Source organism: Schistocerca serialis, chromosome 1, assembly GCF_023864345.2.
Source record: "Schistocerca serialis cubense isolate TAMUIC-IGC-003099 chromosome 1, iqSchSeri2.2, whole genome shotgun sequence".
NCBI classification, from domain to species: domain Eukaryota; kingdom Metazoa; phylum Arthropoda; class Insecta; order Orthoptera; family Acrididae; genus Schistocerca; species Schistocerca serialis.
Window position 1 is genome coordinate 1,157,678,864 of NC_064638.1, and position 20,330 is coordinate 1,157,699,193.

The 20,330-nt window shown below is 39.7% G+C and overlaps 1 protein-coding gene across 1 annotated transcript; it reads right to left on the reverse strand.

Moving 5' to 3' along the window:
* Nucleotides 1-1,472: 1,472 nt before the first annotated feature.
* Nucleotides 1,473-13,788, reverse strand: LOC126459541 (transmembrane protein 138). Its single transcript, XM_050095867.1, has 4 exons — nt 13,332-13,788; nt 13,181-13,253; nt 12,921-13,095; nt 1,473-1,670 (listed from the first exon to the last, which is right to left on the reverse strand). The coding sequence occupies exons 1-4, from the start codon at nt 13,457-13,459 to the stop codon at nt 1,570-1,572; spliced, it is 477 nt and encodes a 158-aa protein (XP_049951824.1). The 5' UTR covers nt 13,460-13,788; the 3' UTR covers nt 1,473-1,569.
* Nucleotides 13,789-20,330: the final 6,542 nt, after the last annotated feature.

A 20,330-nucleotide genomic window follows, 5' to 3' on the forward strand; every position in this document is an offset into this window, starting at 1 on the left:
ACGGGACCGCACCGCCACTTCCCAGCAAATTAGGGACACTGTTGCTCCTGGGGTATCGGCGAGGACCATTCGCAACCGTCTCCATGAAGCTGGGCTACGGTCCCGCACACCGTTAGGCCGTCTTCCGCTCACGCCCCAACATCGTGCAGCCCGCCTCCAGTGGTGTCGCGACAGGCATGAATGGAGGGACGAATGGAGACGTGTCGTCTTCAGCGATGAGAGTCGCTTCTGCCTTGGTGCCAATGATGGTCGTATGCGTGTTTGGCGCCGTGCAGGTGAGCGCCACAATCAGGACTGCATACGACCGAGGCACACAGGCCCAACACCCGGCATCATGGTGTGGGGAGCGATCTCCTACACTGGCCGTACACCACTGGTGATCATCGAGGGGACACTGAATAGTGCACGGTACATCCAAACCGTCATCGAACCCATCGTTCTACCATTCCTAGACCGGCAAGGGAACTTGCTGTTCCAACAGGACAATGCACGTCCGCATGTATCCCGTGCCACCCAACGTGCTCTAGAAGGTGTAAGTCAACTACCCTGGCCAGCAAGATCTCCGGATCTGTCCCCCATTGAGCATGTTTGGGACTGGATGAAGCGTCGTCTCACGCGGTCTGCACGTCCAGCACGAACGCTGGTCCAACTGAGGCGCCAGGTGGAAATGGCATGGCAAGCCGTTCCACAGGACTACATCCAGCATCTCTACGATCATCTCCATGGGAGAATAGCAACCTGCATTGCTGCGAAAGGTGGATATACACTGTACTTGTGCCGACATTGTGCATGCTCTGTTGCCTGTGTCTATGTGCCTGTGGTTCTGTCAGTGTGATCATGTGATGTATCTGACCCCAGGAATGTGTCAATAAAGTTTCCCCTTCCTGGGACAATGAATTCACGGTGTTCTTATTTCAATTTCCAGGAGTGTATGTGGTTACTTTTTGAGATTATTTATTAGTCCTATACCCAGAGAAGATGTCCTAATAACTGGCATAATATAGTACCCTCTACCATGCAACACTACTGATGAAGATGTTGGCAATTAAATTGCTTAAAGTCATCACCACTACCTTCAACCACATCATCTTCACTTCTCAGAGTAGGCTGCACAGCCAGTTCCAAGAACCATCTTGTCCTCGAACATCGAACACTTCACTGTCCAGCTGGCCCTTTGGCTTGTAGTTCATGATCATTCTATCTCTGCTGATGTAATTTTCTTCCTGTCTTTCTTCAAGAGTACTGGTGTATGACTTTCATACAGCATACTGTACTGCCACTGTTTTATAATGTTTAGTTTTCTTTCTGGCTTTATACTTCAGAGTTCTATGAATTTTTTAGGTAAATGTTGCATTTTTGTATGCCAATAATAGTGAAAGAAACTTGACAACTGCAACATAATGACAATTATTTGGTTGCTTAATGGAATGTGGGAGTATCTTCATATTAATCCAAAAAATACACTTTCTCAATTCACAGTAACATTCAAAATTTATTATCATTGAAGGCTTACAACAACTCCACTGAACATCTTATGTTAATAACTGTAACAAGCATCTTAAGAATTTCTCACTGTTTCTCATATAGTGAAACATCGAAATCTTCATAAAAACGTGGGTCACTTAATCGTAATACTGTTCTCTTGTAGAAGTAATAGTAAAATACAGCCACTGGAAAAAAAATTGAGGAATTATTTTTAAAAAGGTAAATATACATAAAATTATTATAACATTAATATATATATGGTCTAATTGAACAATCAGGATGAATAAGGTGAATGGGAAGGCGTATTTGTGGTAATGTATATACTAAAACAAACACACACACACACACACACACACACACACACACACAAAAGTGTGGGGTGAGTGTGTGTTTTAGTATACACACTACTAAAACTACAATGTACTCTATACTCGATATAATGCAAACAATAAAGTTAAACACATAAGCCTAGACAGTCAGCATAACAGATAAAACAGTTAGGTAGAGCACAGATTGAACAGGTAACAGAAACATAAACGAACAAATGAACACAAAATTGCAGGCCTTCAGAGATATACGTTTTTTTATGAATGAAAAATTCAGAATTGCTGAGAGAACGAAGATTAAGATTTAACATTCCACCATCAACAAGATCATACAAAACAGGGCATAAACTCCAATTGTACTCAGAAGACAGGAAAATTGGCTGTGCCTTTCTCACAGGAATCATCTCTGCATTTGTTTTAATCAGTTTAGGGAGCCACAGGATACCTAAAGCTAGATCGCCAGATAACTGAACCCCATTCATCTCAAATGAGAGCCGAGTGACTTAACCACTATGTCACCTCACTCAATGTGTGCAATGCACCAATTCAAATCTCTGAGTATCGGAACAGCACCAAAAATGGTGTGGAAATGTCTGTTTAACCGATGGACTCGCATTTTTCTTCGAAGATGTCAAGTTGTCTCGGAAAGCTTGATTACAAAGAACAGCATGAAACTACACACATTCTGACAACATGCACACAAGATACCTCCCTTTAAGAACTTCACCATCTTTTAAGAGGCTATCTTATCTTTTGAGCTGTTCTTTCAGTCCATAAAACTTAAACTATAAAGGTGACATTAACACAATTCTGTTTCATTGAAATAGTTGTGTAGCAGCAATTACTGCCTGCTAAAATAATTAAAACTTCCATTCCTCTGTTAATGGAAATTTCAAAATCACTGTGGGCAGTGCCTGGTAGCAGTATCTTGAACAATTATATTAAAATTCCTTACTAAAAGGCTACCAGTACAGACTCATTAACAACAACTTGGTGTAGATTTCCTTTAAATTTTTGTGCTGTTCTTTTATTTGCATGTAATTTAACATGCAGCAAGAGATTCTGAATAGCTTTCTGGGAGGAGTCAGTTACTCTGACATTTCTTTATCACTACAAAGTACCTCTCACAAAAATCACCTCAGCATACAATACCTGTGCAAAATATAACTACAGAATATTTCCTCATTGCAAAATAACTGTGACACATGCCTTCTCAACTAGTGGGCTACAGTTGAGATGGCTTAAGAAGATATCTGACAGCTCATAGCACTGTTCCCAGCTTTCAGCTGTGAAGCCCTAATGGCAAAAGAAGTAGCTGTCTTCACTCCTGTGACAACAGGGAGGCATAGCCATATAAACATTTACAAAATCACATTACGCTGGTTGAGTTAGGCCAACAAAGCTGCCACACCCAGCCCATTGTAACTGCCAGGGATCAACTCATGCAGATTCAACTATAGCTGCAAATCTTATGCATACATATTGGCTCCATTTCATGTAGTTTAATAGAATCCTAGGGAGGTCAACAACAGAACTACTCTTAGCTAAGTTTAAAATTATGCTAGAACATCTTTGTAGAGGAAAAAAGAAAAAAAAATCTAATAGCTGCTGATTTTAATATTGATTACACATGTGACAGTAGCTATGCTTCAACATTCATGGATTTCGCAAATAAACTTGGTTCCAAATTGAATTTCTTTGAATCTACCAGAGACAATGGCCAGATCACTTTGCATTGTTCATTGAGCTGCCACAGACAGTAACTAACATTTCAAGTGTAAAAACACATATGAAAATGAACTTGGTCAAAGAAAACTTGCTGGTATTTAGTAATAAGCCAAAAGAGAAAAAAATGGCCTTTTGATCATTGTTTACTCAAGTGACGAAAACTTTGAAAAATTCCTATATAGTTTTCTTGGTGTCTTTGATGAAACATTTCCACATAGACTCTGCAGCAATAAAGTGACAAATGAATTTAAGTGGATTAACCTAAGGCATAAGAATTTCCAGTGTAAGGAAAAGGCAACTGCACAAAAAATTAAAATGTAATAAAGATTCTGATTTCACTGAATATGTTAGACTCTATAAAATCAAACAAAGGAAAATTCAGGATGGAATGTAACAATATTAGAGATATGTAAAAGAGATGTCAAGACAGCAAAATAACTGGCAAATAACAGGCTAATTTTAAACCATGAAAATAAGACAAAGGCTGAGTGTTCAGTCATTAAATCTTAGATTTAATTAGGTGTTAAAGCCTGTAATCAGGAAATTCCAAAAATTAACACTGAAGAAAAAAGAAAACACTATTTTAAGACCAACTCAAATACCAGGGTGCTTTAATGAATTCTTTACAAATGCAGCAAAGTCTGATGTAAATGTAACAGATTATCACAACAAAGTAAATCCCTTTGGTCTAAATGAAAACTCTGAACACCTTACAAAATTTTTAAAAGTTTCTATGAAGAATGTAGAAAATTCAATACTAGCATTAAAAAATAAAAACTCTGCTGGTTGGAATGGAACACCCATCAAAGTTATTAAAGCAGTACACAACAAAATTGCAAACCCACTAGCTCAAATAGTATCCGTTTTCTGAAGAGGGCTGTTGCCCAGAGGTACAGAAATATGCCAAAGTCAAATTACTCTTCAAAAAGGGATCAACAGTCATCATGGGAAATCATCATCCTATCTCAATTCTCCCACTCTATCTAAAATATTTGAAAAAGTTGCCGTTAGCCAAATCCAAACGTTCACTGCAAAATTTTCTACACTCCTGGAAATTGAAATAAGAACACCGTGAATTCATTGTCCCAGGAAGGGGAAACTTTATTGACACATTCCTGGGGTCAGATACATCACATGATCACACTGACAGAACCACAGGCACATAGACACAGGCAACAGAGCATGCACAATGTCGGCACTAGTACAGTGTACATCCACCTTTCGCAGCAATGCAGGCTGCTATTCTCCCATGGAGACGATCGTAGAGATGCTGGATGTAGTCCTGTGGAACGGCTTGCCATGCCATTTCCACCTGGCGCCTCAGTTGGACCAGCGTTCGTGCTGGACGTGCAGACCGCGTGAGACGACGCTTCATCCAGTCCCAAACATGCTCAATGGGGACAGATCCGGAGATCTTGCTGGCCAGGGTAGTTGACTTACACCTTCTAGAGCACGTTGGGTGGCACAGGATACATGCGGACGTGCATTGTCCTGTTGGAACAGCAAGTTCCCTTGCCGGTCTAGGAATGGTAGAACGATGGGTTCGATGACGGTTTGGATGTACCGTGCACTATTCAGTGTCCCCTCGACGATCACCAGTGGTCTACGGCCAGTGTAGGAGATCGCTCCCCACACCATGATGCCGGGTGTTGGCCCTGTGTGCCTCGGTCTATGCAGTCCTGATTGTGGCGCTCACCTGCACGGCGCCAAACACGCATACGACCATCATTGGCACCAAGGCAGAAGCGACTCTCATCGCTGAAGACGACACGTCTCCATTCGTCCCTCCATTCACGCCTGTCGCGACACCACTGGAGGCGGGCTGCACGATGTTGGGGCGTGAGCGGAAGACAGCCTAACGGTGTGCGGGACCGTAGCCCAGCTTCATGGAGACGGTTGCGAATGGTCCTCGCCGATACCCCAGGAGCAACAGTGTCCCTAATTTGCTGGGAAGTGGCGGTGCGGTCCCCTACGGCACTGCGTAGGATCCTACGGTCTTGGTGTGCATCCGTGCGTCGCTGCGGTCCGGTCCCAGGTCGACGGGCACGTGCACCTTCCGCCGACCACTGGCGACAACATCGATGTACTGTGGAGACCTCACGCCCCACGTGTTGAGCAATTCGGCGGTACGTCCACCCGGCCTCCCGCATGCCCACTATACGCCCTCGCTCAAAGTCCGTCAACTGCACATACGGTTCACGTCCACGCTGTCGCGGCATGCTACCAGTGTTAAAGACTGCGATGGAGCTCCGTATGCCACGGCAAACTGGCTGACACTGACGGCGGCGGTGCACAAATGCTGCGCAGCTAGCGCCATTCGACGGCCAACACCGCGGTTCCTGGTGTGTCCGCTGTGCCGTGCGTGTGATCATTGCTTGTACAGCCCTCTCGCAGTGTCCGGAGCAAGTATGGTGGGTCTGACACACCGGTGTCAATGTGTTCTTTTTTCCATTTCCAGAAGTGTATATTCTAAACATCAATTTAGTCTTCAACAAGGGAAAAAACACCATAGATGCAGTGAACAGTTTCATTGAGAAAATTAATACACCACTAGACAGGAGCAGTGAGGTCACAGGAATTTTCTGCAATCTCACATAGGCGTTTGAGTCTGTAAATCATGCATTGCTTATTTACAAACTTGAAAAGTATGGCATTAGGGGCAGTACCGTACAATGGTTTAAATCCTACTCATCAAACAGAAAGCAAAGAGTTAGAATCTCTTTAAATAGGACAAATTATAATTCTGAATGAAAAAAAATATCTCAGGGTGGTCAACAAGGCTCCATGCTAGACCCAATCCTATTTCTCTTCTACATAAATGACTTTGCATTAAATATCAGGTCCCCATCTGTTTGCAGATGACACTTCTGTCTGAGTTGAAAATCAAAATTCAGAAAAATTGCTAAAACTGTGTTCAGTACCCCAAGTACCTTAGAAACTTGGTCTCAGCTAAATGCATTGAATCTAAACATATCTAAGAATCACATGATGCAATTCAAAACCAAACAGTTGCAAACCAATGGTATGCTAATCTACATCATGAGATGAATGAACCACAATTCCACTACTGTTATTGTCAATATGATCTTGTACAATGTACTTCATATGATCAAAGGACGATAAAAATAAATCAACATACGCACCACGAAGATGTAGAGTTATTTTGTTACATGTTCCACAGATCATTTCTCGCGATGGATCATAATGATGTGGAATGAGTCATTTTGCATTCACATCACAAATTAATTTGTACATGTGGTTACATTCTGAACATTTTAAAGTTTTTTATTTTATTTTTTCAAAAACAAAGAAAAGATATATAGATGTGAGTTGGTAACTCCTACCCAACACATTTTACACATTACAGTAATAGAAATTATTCTATGGAATAGAAGGAGTTACCAAGGAGAACCTTTCTCACTTTGTATTGAAATTTTACTATGCAGGTTTTACATAACTTCTCCTTTTGAACTATGATGTACATAATTACAATTACAGGAGGAAAAATTACATTCATTACTCCACATTACAAAGAAAGGCAACACTTGGAGATGGAGAATGCTAAAATAAACATACTGTTTCACATTCACGGTAATCTGAAAGAGCAGGCCTGTGTCATAATACAAAATGCCATAGAACATCCGTCCTGAACTGCACTATCCACACACTGTGTCGGGAAATACTGCATTAGGCCATCAGTGCCCTCCATGCCTTGAATCACTTGAAACAGAGGCAAAATTGTGCCATGTTGGACCACACTACCCACCTTCAGTCAGCTACTATCCCATATATGCGTTGTTTAACTCCACTGAAGAGGTGCTGCTTTATATTCCACAGTGGGCAATAGTCTTTCATGAGTTACCTGAAGGTGTTCCAATTTCTGTTTCCATATTTTTTTGCATTCCATAACCATACAATGTACTCAACATAGTGTTTTCCATAATGGTATTAGTAAATGTGGTTTATTTGTCTGGTTTCATGACTGAAGAGTCTATCCACATTTGTTTCATTCTGGTGATGTTACATGTTCTGTGAGCAGTGATCTATCTGTATTCTTTCACCTTCCATACACAATCTTTGTCAAATATACCATCACATTTTTCAAAAGTGGAATTGAATTTAAAGTGTCATAATGAAGTAGGTACTAGAAATCATAATTATTAGCTTATAGCATTTGCATGGTAAATCCTTGCTTGCTGTTCTCCCAGTAAAAATTATCTAAATATGCTGACCAAAGCATTATTTACCATGCTTTTTCTTGGTTTTATTGTGGTCTTCAGTGCGACGACTGGTTTGATGCAGCTTGCTCTCCATGCAACTCCACCATGTGGAACCTCTTCATCTCCAAGTAACTACCACAACCTACATCTTTCTGAATCTGCTAACTGTTTTCATCTCTTGGTCTCCCTCTACGATTTTTACCTCCAACACTTCCCTCCAGAACTAAATAGGTGATCCCTTGATGTCTCACAATGTGTCCTGTCAACCGATCTCTTCTTCTAGTAAGGTTGTGTCACAAACTTCTTTTCTCCCCAATTCTATTCAGTACTCCTCATTAGTTATGTGATGTACCCATCTAATCTTCAGCATTCCTCCATAGCACCACATTTCAAAAGTTTCTATTCTCTTCTCTCTTAAGTGTTTATCGCCCGTGTTTCACTTTCATACATGGCATCACTCCAAACAAACACTTTCAGAAATGACTACCTGAGACTTAAATCTATTTTCAAAGTTAACAAATTTCTCTCCTTCAGAAATGCTTTTCTTGCCATTGCCAGTCTATATTTTATACCCTCTCTACTTCAACCATCACCAGTTATTTTGCTGCCCAAATAGCAAAACTCATCTACTACTTTAAATGCCTCATTCCCTAATCTAATTCCCTCAGCATCAGCTGATTTAATTCAACTACATTCCATTATTCTCGTTTTACTTTTGTTGATGACCATCTTACACCCTTCTCTCAAGACACTGTCCACTCCATTCAACTGCTCTTCCATGTCCTTTGCTGGCTCTGACAGGATTACAATGTGACTGGCAAACCTGGGTTTAATTCCTACTCCAAATTTTTCTTTTGTTTCTTTTACTACTTGACCAATATACAGATTGAATGACAATGAGGATGGGCTACAATACTGTCTCACCCCCTTCTCAATCACTGCTTCCCTTTCAACCCCCTTGACTCTTATAACTGCCATGTGGTTTCTGTATTTTCACACCTGTCAGCAACTGCTTTCTTTGTAATTGGATTTATATTCTTCTTGAAGTCTGAGGTTATTTCACCTGCTTCACACATCTTGCACATCAGATGGAAGAGTTTTGTCATGGCTGGTTTTCCCAAGGCTATCAGTAGTTCTAACAGAATGTTGTCTACTCCATGGGCCTTGTTTCGACTTAAGTCTTTCAGTGCTCTGTCCAACTCTTCACGCAGTATCATACCTCCCATCTCACCTTCATCTATGTCCTGTTCCATTTCCATAATGTTGCCCTCAAGTACCTCTCCCTTGTATAGACCCTTCCGCCTTTCTGCTTTCCCTTCTTTGCTTAGGACTGGTTTTCCATCTGAACTCTTGGAATTTATACAGGTGGTTCTCTTTTCTGCAAAGGCCTCTTTAATTTTCCTGTAGGCGACATATATCTTCCCCCTACAGATATAAGCTTCTAAACCCTTATATCTGTTCTCTAGCCATTCCGGCTTAGCCATTTTGCAATTCCTGTCAATCTCACTCACTTTTTTTTATTTTTGTATTCCCTTTCACCTGCTTCATTTATTGTATTTTTATATTTTCTCCTTTCATCAATTACATTCAGTATCTCTTGTCTTACCCAAGGATTTCTGCTAGCCCTCCTCTTTACCTACTCAATCTTATGCTACCTTCATTCTTTTATCTCTCAAAGCTACACATTCTTCTTCTACTGAATTCCCTTCCCCTGTTCTTCTCAATTGTTCCCTCAAGCTCTCTACAGCCTCTGGTTCTTTCACTTTATCCAGGTATCATCTCCTTATATTCCTACCTTTTTGCAATTTCTTCAGTTTAAATTTACAGTTCATAACCAATAAATTGTGGCCAGAGTCCACATCTGCCCCTGGAAATGTCCTGAAATTTAAAATCTGGTTTCCAAATCTCTTTTTACCATTATATAATCGACCTGAAACCTTCTGGTGTCTCCAGGTCTCTTCCATGTATGCAACATTTTTTCACAATTCTTAAAACTTCTTAAACCAAGTTTTTCTTGGTATTATGCTTTATTCACTAAATCTGTTTAACAAATCCTTTTACTTTTTATCTGACCATTGTGGCAATAAAAGCCATTACTACCACATTTATATATAAACCAACAAACAGTTCCAGAAAAAGAATAAGTATTTAATGAATGTGCACTGCATTCTTCTTTTAAAAACCTCAACCTTTATTCATGAGTGGTAATAGGCATTAAGTTGAAAATTACTGATCCGTCTCACTCCTCTCGGCATTTTCTAAAGTAATTGAGAAACTAATGAAACAACAAATCACCTGGTACTTAAGCAACCACATTCAATGAGTAATAAGCAGATGGCTTTCAAACAGGTAGGAGTACAGACACAGCAATAATGGATTAAACAGATTAAATAGAAATTTGGATAGGAACAATAGTGTTGTAGGAGTTAATTCATATCTTCCTAAAGCTTTTGATACAATTAGTAATGAAATTCTTTTAGATAGGCTGGAAGCAATGGGAGTAATAGGGACGAAAAACAAGAGATTTCAATAATATTTGCAAAATACATCACAGGTTATGGAAATCGCATCAGTCCATTCTAATCATAAAATTAGATTAGTATCTGATGCAAAGAAAGTCGAGATGGATGCACCACATGGCAGTGTATTAGGCCTCCTCTTGTTTGTTATGTATGTAAATGATAAAACCTCTCAGAAACTGCAGCCAAGATCATTTTTGCAAATGACATTAGTGTAATAGTGAGAAATGTCAAGGAATCTCTGCCCACAACTGATCGAGTCCTCAAGTCCTTGCATTCACAGTTCAATGCCAACAGGCTAACCCATAATGCGAAGAAAACAAATTATATTCAATTTGGAACTAAAAACGAAACTCCTCCCGAACAGGTCATGAAGGCCCAATGGTACTGACCAGCCACCATGTCATCCTCAGCTCATAGGCGTCACTGGATGCGGATATGGAGGGGCATGTGGTCAGCACACCGCTGTCCCTGCCGTATGTCACTTTCTGAGACCGGAGCCGCTACTTGTCGATCAAGTAGCTCCTCAGTTTGCCTCACAAGGGCTCAGTGCACCCCGATTGCCAACAGCGCTCGGCAGACTGGATCGTCACCCATCCAAGTACTAGCCCAGCCCGACAGCACTTAACTTCGGTGATCTGATGGGAACCAGTGTTACCACTGCAGCAAAGCCGTTGGCATTCAATTTGGAAAGAGGAACCAAAACCGAGATCTCGAACTGGTACTGGGCAGAAATGAGTTGGGAAGGGAAAAATATAGAACACTTTTAGATATGTTTGTTGATCACGTCTTAATCTGGAAAGACCATGTATCTTTACTCTCCCAGGGACTCAGTTTGCATGTTTTGCTCTGAGAACCATTTCTAAAGTTTTCTCCTCAGATAATGCTAGAAGGGCTTATTTTGGTTACTTCAATTCCCTTGTAGCTTATGGAATATTTTTTGGGGAGAAAATTAATAGATGATTGAATGAAATTTTTACATTAGATAAAAGGGCCATTCAAATGTTGTCACATAACTCTGCTAGGGCTCACTTGCAAGCTCCTATTTAAGAAGTTCTGTCTGCTTACAGCACCCTCATTGTACTTATACAAATGTGTGTTGATGACAAATAAGAATAACTCATACTCAAAGATATATGAGCCATGTCACCTTTATCATGCACTGCCAATTTACATGAACAGGTTGGAGACGGAAACAGCTTCTAGAGCACAGTTAAAATCATTGCTTGTTGAGAAGTGTTACTCCAATGTAAGTAAATACATTAGCTTACAGGAATACTTGGCCCTCATTAACTGTGGAGTTCTTTTTATTCTGTTAACTGATGTACCATCTATGATGTGCTTATCTTTGCAAAAGAATGTTTCTGCTGTTAGTTTTCTGTTCCAGAAGTGGTGCAACACACCTTCTCAGACAAGGGGTCTAGTGCTGCATTAGTTATGATGGATATAGCGCCAGCAGGTTTTTGTGTGCTATACTTTTCAGCAATGTGATATGTATTCATGTATTTTTAGGTTTCGAGAAGTGTTTTGTATCAAAATTTCATGTTCTAGTTGTACCAATAGTTTACTTGTTGCACATGTTGTACTTCTCAGCAACGTTATGTAATGTGTTCATGTGGTTTCGTTTTTTTTCCATCATCTAGAACAAATAAATAAATAAATTACTGTCACGTATTTATTGTAGTACTGGACCAAAACCGGCCGTCTATCTACATTCCAATATTTGCATTCTCATGTAGCCTAAATTCAACTAGGAATTCCTACATATGAAGACTCATCAACTGTTTGTTCAAAATGTGATTAATACTCTTTCAAAGTAACTTATGTGGTTAAGTCCAAAATACAGACTATCACTTGGAGGAGTGCAAATGACTGACAAAGCTATACCAGGTCCATTGATGAGGCAAGTACTGGAAGTGGTGTTCAATGGAATTTCCATTTATGCCTAGGGCATATTACTTGACTTCCATCTATGTACATGTACATCTCTCTCTTCCTATAACTGGCTCTAGAGTGATATGAGTAACTGATGTTCCTCATCTTCGTTCATTTTCAGTGATTTTATGGTAAAGCTCTGACGAATATAACATGTCAACAGATAGTGGATTTAACCTTACACATTCTTATGTTCATATTAAATTTATTATTATTTTTCTAATACTGCAAGGAAAACGAATCCAGTACCACAAAAATGTTTTATGTTATACTTTCTGAGACGCATGAGAATCATCCCATTTTTTGGGTCTATGGAACGAGAACGAAAACTAAATCTACTCTAATCTAAACTGTTACATCACTCTTACAGAGGCTTGTGTACCTTCCAGAACAAGAAAACTAATTTGCAACTCATGTATGTGTAATTCAATTGTGGAACTTAAAACTTCTCTCTACAAGAATTGTTTTTGTCACAGTACTCCAATACATATGTTATTCTAGCATAAATAGAGGGGTCTTCAGTTTCTCTATATTATCAACACCCTGAGACGAGAGTGCTGTACAGGATGACAGTTTCTCATGTTTGCGTAAGATACTGATCGAATTTTCGTTCTGCAGCCTAACACTGCGAGCGTATACGGGCATAATTAGTTCAAAACGATAACTATGATATAAGATAATGAAAAGTGCCATTTAAAGGTACTCACAAATTCGCTGACACACATAAAGCGCCAGTATGCAGTTGGGGAACTGAAGACTCCACATATGCTGCCAGCGAAACCTGACGACTAAAATATGGTATGATACCGTAAGTGTAACGTAAGTAGCGCATATAAAAACTGTAGCACGAAACTGGCGGAATAAGGATCCCAGAAAGCCAGCCTGCAAATCAAGAAGTAAAGGCCGACATTAAAATTAATTCCGTTTTATGAAGCGTAATTTCTGGTGTCAATAAAAAGCGATCTACCTGGAAGACAAATGTGGAAAACAGACTCAAGAAGAATGTAATAGCGCCAAATACTAGAAGAACGTCCTGGATTCTGCATCATACACAAAAACCTTAAGTGTCAAACACTTTATAGAAAATGTAAAATAGTATCTAATTACACATGTCTTACATGAACAATATCAACAAGGTTACTGCATCATTGTACGCAAAGTCTGAAAAGGTATTGATACAAAGATCTATCGCTAGAAGGAAGAGTTGTATAAACACCATAAAACCATAGCGACTTAAAGTTATCATCTCAGTACTGAATTTCTATTTGCAATAACTGTAGCATATTAATAGTTCTGAAAATAAAAATCAATAGAGAACATTGCAATTCTCTTCCAATTTCATGCATTTCGCTGCCGCTGCAGTTCATGGCAGCCACGACGCGTTGCCATGACAACACTTGTGTAAGCGAATATGCAAAGACAAAATCAAACGTTCACAGTCGAAATCATCTCAAAGTATTGAAGACACAAGTGGACAACTTTTCAGGAGGTAAAAAGTATAGATCTTGAAAAACTAACAACAACGCTCATGTAAAACAAGCACTGAAGAGAACCGACATACTCCAAAATAGAAGCCAGTATATCCAACAATTTGACCAAAGTGGTTGGCCCTTTGTTGCTAATATCAGATAAATGTGTGAGAGTGGCCCACACGCAACGAGCAATCTTCCTGCATAGAAATCTGTATGCAGGGAGGATAGACACAGTCTGCAAAGCTTCTAAGGGTGCTGAGAAATAACTTTTAAAAAATATTTCGTACGTTGCACCGTTTCCCAGTTGGTCAATCAGGCCGTCGCGCGCGCAAATTCAAATTCTTGCACGCGCTAAAACGTGCTAATGGTCAGATATTTGTGGGTTCGCCAAGCGATAAGAGTGTTTACATAACAAAACTGTTGCATCCTTGAGCCTCCGGTTCTAGATATACCCTTGTCCGGTTAGTGGCTGACGCTTCAGATCTTATTTATGGAAATACACAGTACAATCAGATACAAATTTTACATATTCACATACACCTTTACCTTTAACCCAAATAAATACAGATTCATTTTGATTAATTTTTCTTTTACTACGTGTATATAAAACAAGTGGAGAGGTTGAGTCATAAGCTGATTTATCAAAATCTTTACTACTAATTTCAAACATATGATAGGTACGATAGGCAATTACATCTCTATCATTAAAACTTTCAAGACCAGGCACACTAGAAACGCCGCTACCACCTCTTACTACGGCAACGGTGAACCATCCATTTCCATGTGAGAAAGTATCGTTTATATCCAAGCTGAAATTAAGGGAACATCCAAGAAATACACAGGGTCCATCGACGAGGGCGTGAGCAGCGACACTCTTCACTGGAATGCGATTCTTCTTGTCTCCTGATGTTGTTGTAGTTCAATGTTTTCTATGGTTTTGTAGACTGTTGTGCGGGTACGACGATACCTCCTGTAGGGCATGTTGGCGGAGTTCAATGCACTGGTTAGTGGCTGACGCTGCAAATCTTTATTTATGGAAATACACAGTACAATCAGATACAAAACGCACTGGTTGAGAAGCTCATTGCCAGTTAAGATGTGCCTTTTCCGGAAGTGAAAAATTTAAGCTATGTGAACAAAAGCTACGTTTGTCTAGTTTAAGGAAACCGTATAATTAACACAGTACATCGCCTCTGGCAGACTGCTTGAATTTTCGCGAGCGACGACCTGATTGGCTAGCTGCACTGCTAAATAAGTTGGAAACGGTGCAACGTATCTAATTTTTTTTCTTAATAATTATTTCTCAGTACAACCTCCCCAGAAATACCTTTACAAGTTTTCAGACTGTTTGTGAACACCCTGTTGACGTCTATGCATGCAATAAATCGTGCGACAATTTCAATCTACTGCTGACCTGCCATCTGTCTAGGAAAAAACTTTCAGCGGCAAGAGGATGATACTCTCTCGCAAAGGATATTTCAATGCAGGACACTAAAGGTCAATTCACACATGACAGAACGAAACATCAAAACATTTCATAACGCTTAAATAGTAACTCATCCAGGCCGTTAGGAAAGGGACGTCATGAGCAAGCTCGTGGGCGAGTGGCTAGCGCTGCTGCCTCTGGATTACGGCGTCATGGGTTCAATATCCTGCCTGGTTGGGGACTAGGTGTTTGTATTACCCTCATCGTCTCATCATCATTCGTAAAAGTGGCGAGACTGGACTGAGTAAAGATCAGGAATTTGTGCACGCGCTGATAATCTCACAATTGAGTGCACCACAAACCAAGCATCATCGTCAAAGTTTTCTCGGAAAGAAATTTTTGATGCTTTTGCACATTGTAGTAGTTTTTTAACTTCGGAAGCTGTACTATTTACGCTCGATCGCTCATGTTACAGTAGTTACAAATGTTACCGAAATCTTTCTTTACAAAATACACAGAATTCTCTGTATAAGTCGCTCTTTATTTTTTCGGTAAATTGCCATCAACGGATTTAAATGATCAGGCCATGCAGGCTTTCACAGCCAGTTCAAATTGTTCAAATGGTCTGAGCACTAAGGGACTTAACATCGGAGGTCATCAGTCCCCTAGGCTTAGAATTACTTAAATCTAACCAAGCTAAGGACATCACACACATCCATGCCCGAGGCAGTATTTGAACCTGCGACCGTAGCAGCAGCGCGGGTCCGGACTGAAGCGCCTAGAACCGCTCGGCCACAACGGCCGGCTCACAGCCAGTATTCACGTCCTTGGTCCTCTACATTGTCTGATACTTACATCTGATGATGGCACTCTGCCGAAACGCATTGTTTTAAGGGGCAGTCAAATGAAAACGAGACAGATGGATAAAAATTAGTCAACTGTTTATTATGTAAGGGCATTCCAGCTAAACTTGTGCAGTATACACCCATATGTTGCAAAGGCTTTATGGACTATAGGGCAAGAGTTTCGCTGGGAAGCCCTTACAGATCCTCCATATATTCCCAACCTCTCTTCACGCAATATCCAAATTTTTGGTGCCCTGAAGAAAGACCTATGTGGCCATCGAGTTGTTTCGAAAGAAGTGCTCACCTAGGTACAATAATGGTTCCGTAGGCAACTGCAGACATTTTACCATGAAGGCAGTGGCCGTCTTGCCTCACAGTGGAGTAAATGTATTAAGAGTTACAGTAAGTACTTCTGAAATAATGAACAGCTTACTTATTTTTTTCCCTCTGTCTTATTTTCTTTTGACCGCCGGTTATAGAACAAACGAAACGTGCAACTAAATAAAATAAATAGACAAAATCGTGTCTAAATGCCTCATGGTTTCAGACCTTTACAAAGACTTCCTGTCTTCCATTATCTTTTTACAAAATTTTAATCACATTGTCGCACATTTCTGAATCGATTTCCTCAATGATGCGCTTAATTTGGTCATTTAAAGCACTGTCAAACGATTCACCTGAGGTGTACAACTGCAGCAGCACCCCAAGCATACGTGTTTGGAATTGCCACTTGGTGTACGTCGTCGATTAAGTACAGGCAGGATATGCACGTCGCGAAAAGTCGCATCGGAATGTTAAATCGTTATTCATTCCTACGAAAGAAATCTAAGATGTCAATGTTACTATTTGTGACGATTTAGCAACGATTACCTTAAGGGGCGTATAAATGGTCATTTCGTCGAAAATTTTCAATTTTTTGTTTTTATGCAGAAATATTATTTGGAATTTGCTGATTAATTTGGTGTGCGATTTATTAAATTTGTTTTACTGGAAGTATTTTTAATAGAATTTAATCTAATTAGTTGAAAAGGACGTTTTTAGGATTTCGTAAATCATTGGTCAGCTAAAACCTTATATCTCAAGAACCATAAGGTCTAGAAGGCTGTGGTTTGATTTAATTTGTAGTGGAAACTTTGCTGAATAAGGTGGCAGGACTTACATGACAGTTGCGAGTCTTGTTTGCGTTGTGCATGCGATATTGTTGGTGTAACGTTTGTGAGTACTTCATTCTTTTTGCTTTTGTGCTAGTGTACTCTTGATGCTGTGACCTAATTATGACATTTGACAATGACAAGAGCAAAAGGAGTTTTCAAGAAAGTAAAAAATCGAGGAAATCGGTGCTAGAGAACTTATTCTCGTGTACCAGAGGTTACAAGTTCAGTCCATACAGGTACAGCTCCACCCACTGCTACACCCTCAAGTTCCTCTTCCAACAAGAAACTTGCGAAATGTGGTGAAATGTATTAAAATAAGAGAAATGTGAATGATAAAGACATCAACATCATTAGAGATTTCAGTATTCTCAGTTCCGTGAATTTACAAGTTTTAGTATATGTGGAGGAAAAATAAATGCCACCTCAAAGCGATATGGGTTTGTTTGTAGCTTGACAGTTTCATGTGAAAATTGTAAACTTCAGAAGCAATTTTTTACTTCAAAAAAGAGCAAATATAACGAATTATTTGAGCCGAACATAAGTTATTTTTATGGACTGAGGTGCATTGGAAAAGGACCTACTGCTGGGAAAGTATTATGTGGTATATTGAATCTACCACGCCCCACTACAAGCATATTAAAACACAGAGACATTTTACTAGACAAAGTGCAAAAAGTAGCAGAGGAATCAATGAAAACCGCAACACAGGAGGCAGTTGAGGAAAATAGAGACAGTGAGACACCTACAGACATAACAGTTGCATTTGATGATATTTGCCAGAAGAGGGGCCTCCAGTCTCTAAACTCCTGTGCACCTGTCAAAAGTATTGACACAGGTAAGGTCCTAGATGTAGAAATTTTATGCAAACATTGTCATGGATGCAATATTGTCAAATGTAGACAAAAAAGGCAGCACGAACGAAAGTGCACCAAGAATTATACAGGCTCTAGTGGAAGGATGGAAAGTAGTACATCAGCTGTAAACAAAATCGAGGGGTTCGCTATGTGCAGTTCATTGGAGATGGTGACTGTAGCTCATTCAAATCTTTTGTTGATAGCAGACCTTACGGCAACAAGACACCAGAAAAGTTGGAGTGAGTGGACAACATACAGAAAAGAATGGGCACACGGCTTTGACAGAGGAAACATGAGTTGTTGAAGACGCCACTGTCTGATGCCAACACTATTCGGGGTCATCTACTGGTCAAAACCACCAATCAGCTATCGAAGTACTATGGTCAAGCCACGAGAAGCAATCAGAATAACCAAAATGGTATGAAAAAGGCTGTGTGGCAACCTTTTCCATAAAATATCAACAGATGACAATCCGATCCACAAGTTTTGCTCAGCTGAGTGGTGTAAGTATAAAAAAGCTGAAGCAGCTGGAACGATACGTTTACCCACAAGAAATCTTTACCTGAGGCTATCATGTTGGCTATAAAGCCAGTTTATAGAGATATGGCAAATCCAGATCTATTGAAGAAATGTCCAACAAGGAAAACACAAAATGTGAATGAGTCATTCAGCAATGTAGTGTGGACAAGAGGACCTAAAAATGTATTTGTGGGGTACTATACATTGAAGATTGGTGTGTTTAATGCTGTTATCACATTTAATGATGGTAATTCTGGTAGACTAAAAGTCCTAGAGGAATTTGGAGTGAAGACTGGCTGGCATACACAAGACATACTAGAGGAACTGGACAAGCAGCGAGTCAAGAATACTGAGCTACTAGTCCAAAAAGTGTCCAAGGAGGCAAGATCTTTGAACAGGAGGAAGAGGATGGATTCTGCCAGTGTAGATGAAGATAAAGACTACAGTGCTGGTGCATTCTAGCTGTTGATTGTATTGAAAAGTGACTTTTATTTAAAAATAGTTTTCAATTGTAATTTCTGAAAAATAAATTTTTCTAAGACAAATGATCCGTTTTCTCAGTAACTGTAAAAGATAGACTCTTCATTTTTTTACAGTTAATTTTTAATACCCTTATTGTACTATACCTCTAGAATGTTAGAGATAACTTGCAAATTTCCGGTAAAATGCACAAAAATGTATAGAAAATTGTAATAAAAAAAGTAGATCAGAGAAAAATTTCTTAAAAAAAGTAGATCAGAGAAAAATTTCTATCTTAACTTACGTAATATATATTTTAATCAAACTAGAGGGGTAAGTACTCAAAGCATGTATAAGTAACCAACAAATGTTTCATAATGTTGCATGAAGTAGTTCCTGAGAAAATAGGTCATGGAGTTAGCAAATTTAACATTAGCGGGATAGGCCATTCATACTCTCCTTAACTAATATTGCAAAACTCTTCGTTCAGCGCACAGCCCTATGCAGCAGGACTAGTTTCCGTTGTATGCATCTTTCCATGTACCAGGCAATAAAAGGTATACAGTTCGTATTTACTGTCTCAATCATTCGACCATGAGCATCCTCACCTACATCTACATACTTACTCCGTAAGCCACCGCATGGTGGCCTATGCAGCAGGACTAGTTTCCGTTGTATGCATCTTTCCATGTACCAGGCAATAAAAGGTATACAGTTCGTATTTACTGTCTCAATCATTCGACCATGAGCATCCTCACCTACATCTACATACTTACTCCGTAAGCCACCGCATGGTGGATGGTGGGGGGTACCTTGCACTAGTACTACTACTACTATTACTACTACTACGTTTCCTTTCCTGTTCCACTCGCAATTAGAACGAGCGAGGCAAAAACTGTTTATAAGCGTCCATTTCTCTTATCTTCATTGTCTATAAGTGAAATACCGTATACATTGGTAGCAGCAGAATCGCTCTGCAGTCAGCCTGAAATGCCGGTTTTCCAAATTTTCTGAGTAGTGCCTCATGAAGAGAATGTCTTTTACCTTCCATACATTCCCATTTGATTTCACGAAGCATCTCTGTAATACTTGTTTGCTGATCAGACCTATCAGTCAAAAATCTAGCAGCATACCTCAGAATTGCTTCGATGTTTTCCTTTAATATGACCGTGTTGGAAACCCACACACTGTAACAGTACTCAAGAATGAGTCACACTACTGTTCTATATGTGGTCTTCTTCACAGATGAGCTACATTTCCTAAAATTATCCCAATAAACCGAAATCGACCAAACATCATCTCTACTGAAGTCCTTATATGATCGTTTTATTTCATATTGATCTGCAATATTATACATACATATTTAATCGACATGACTGTGCCAAGAG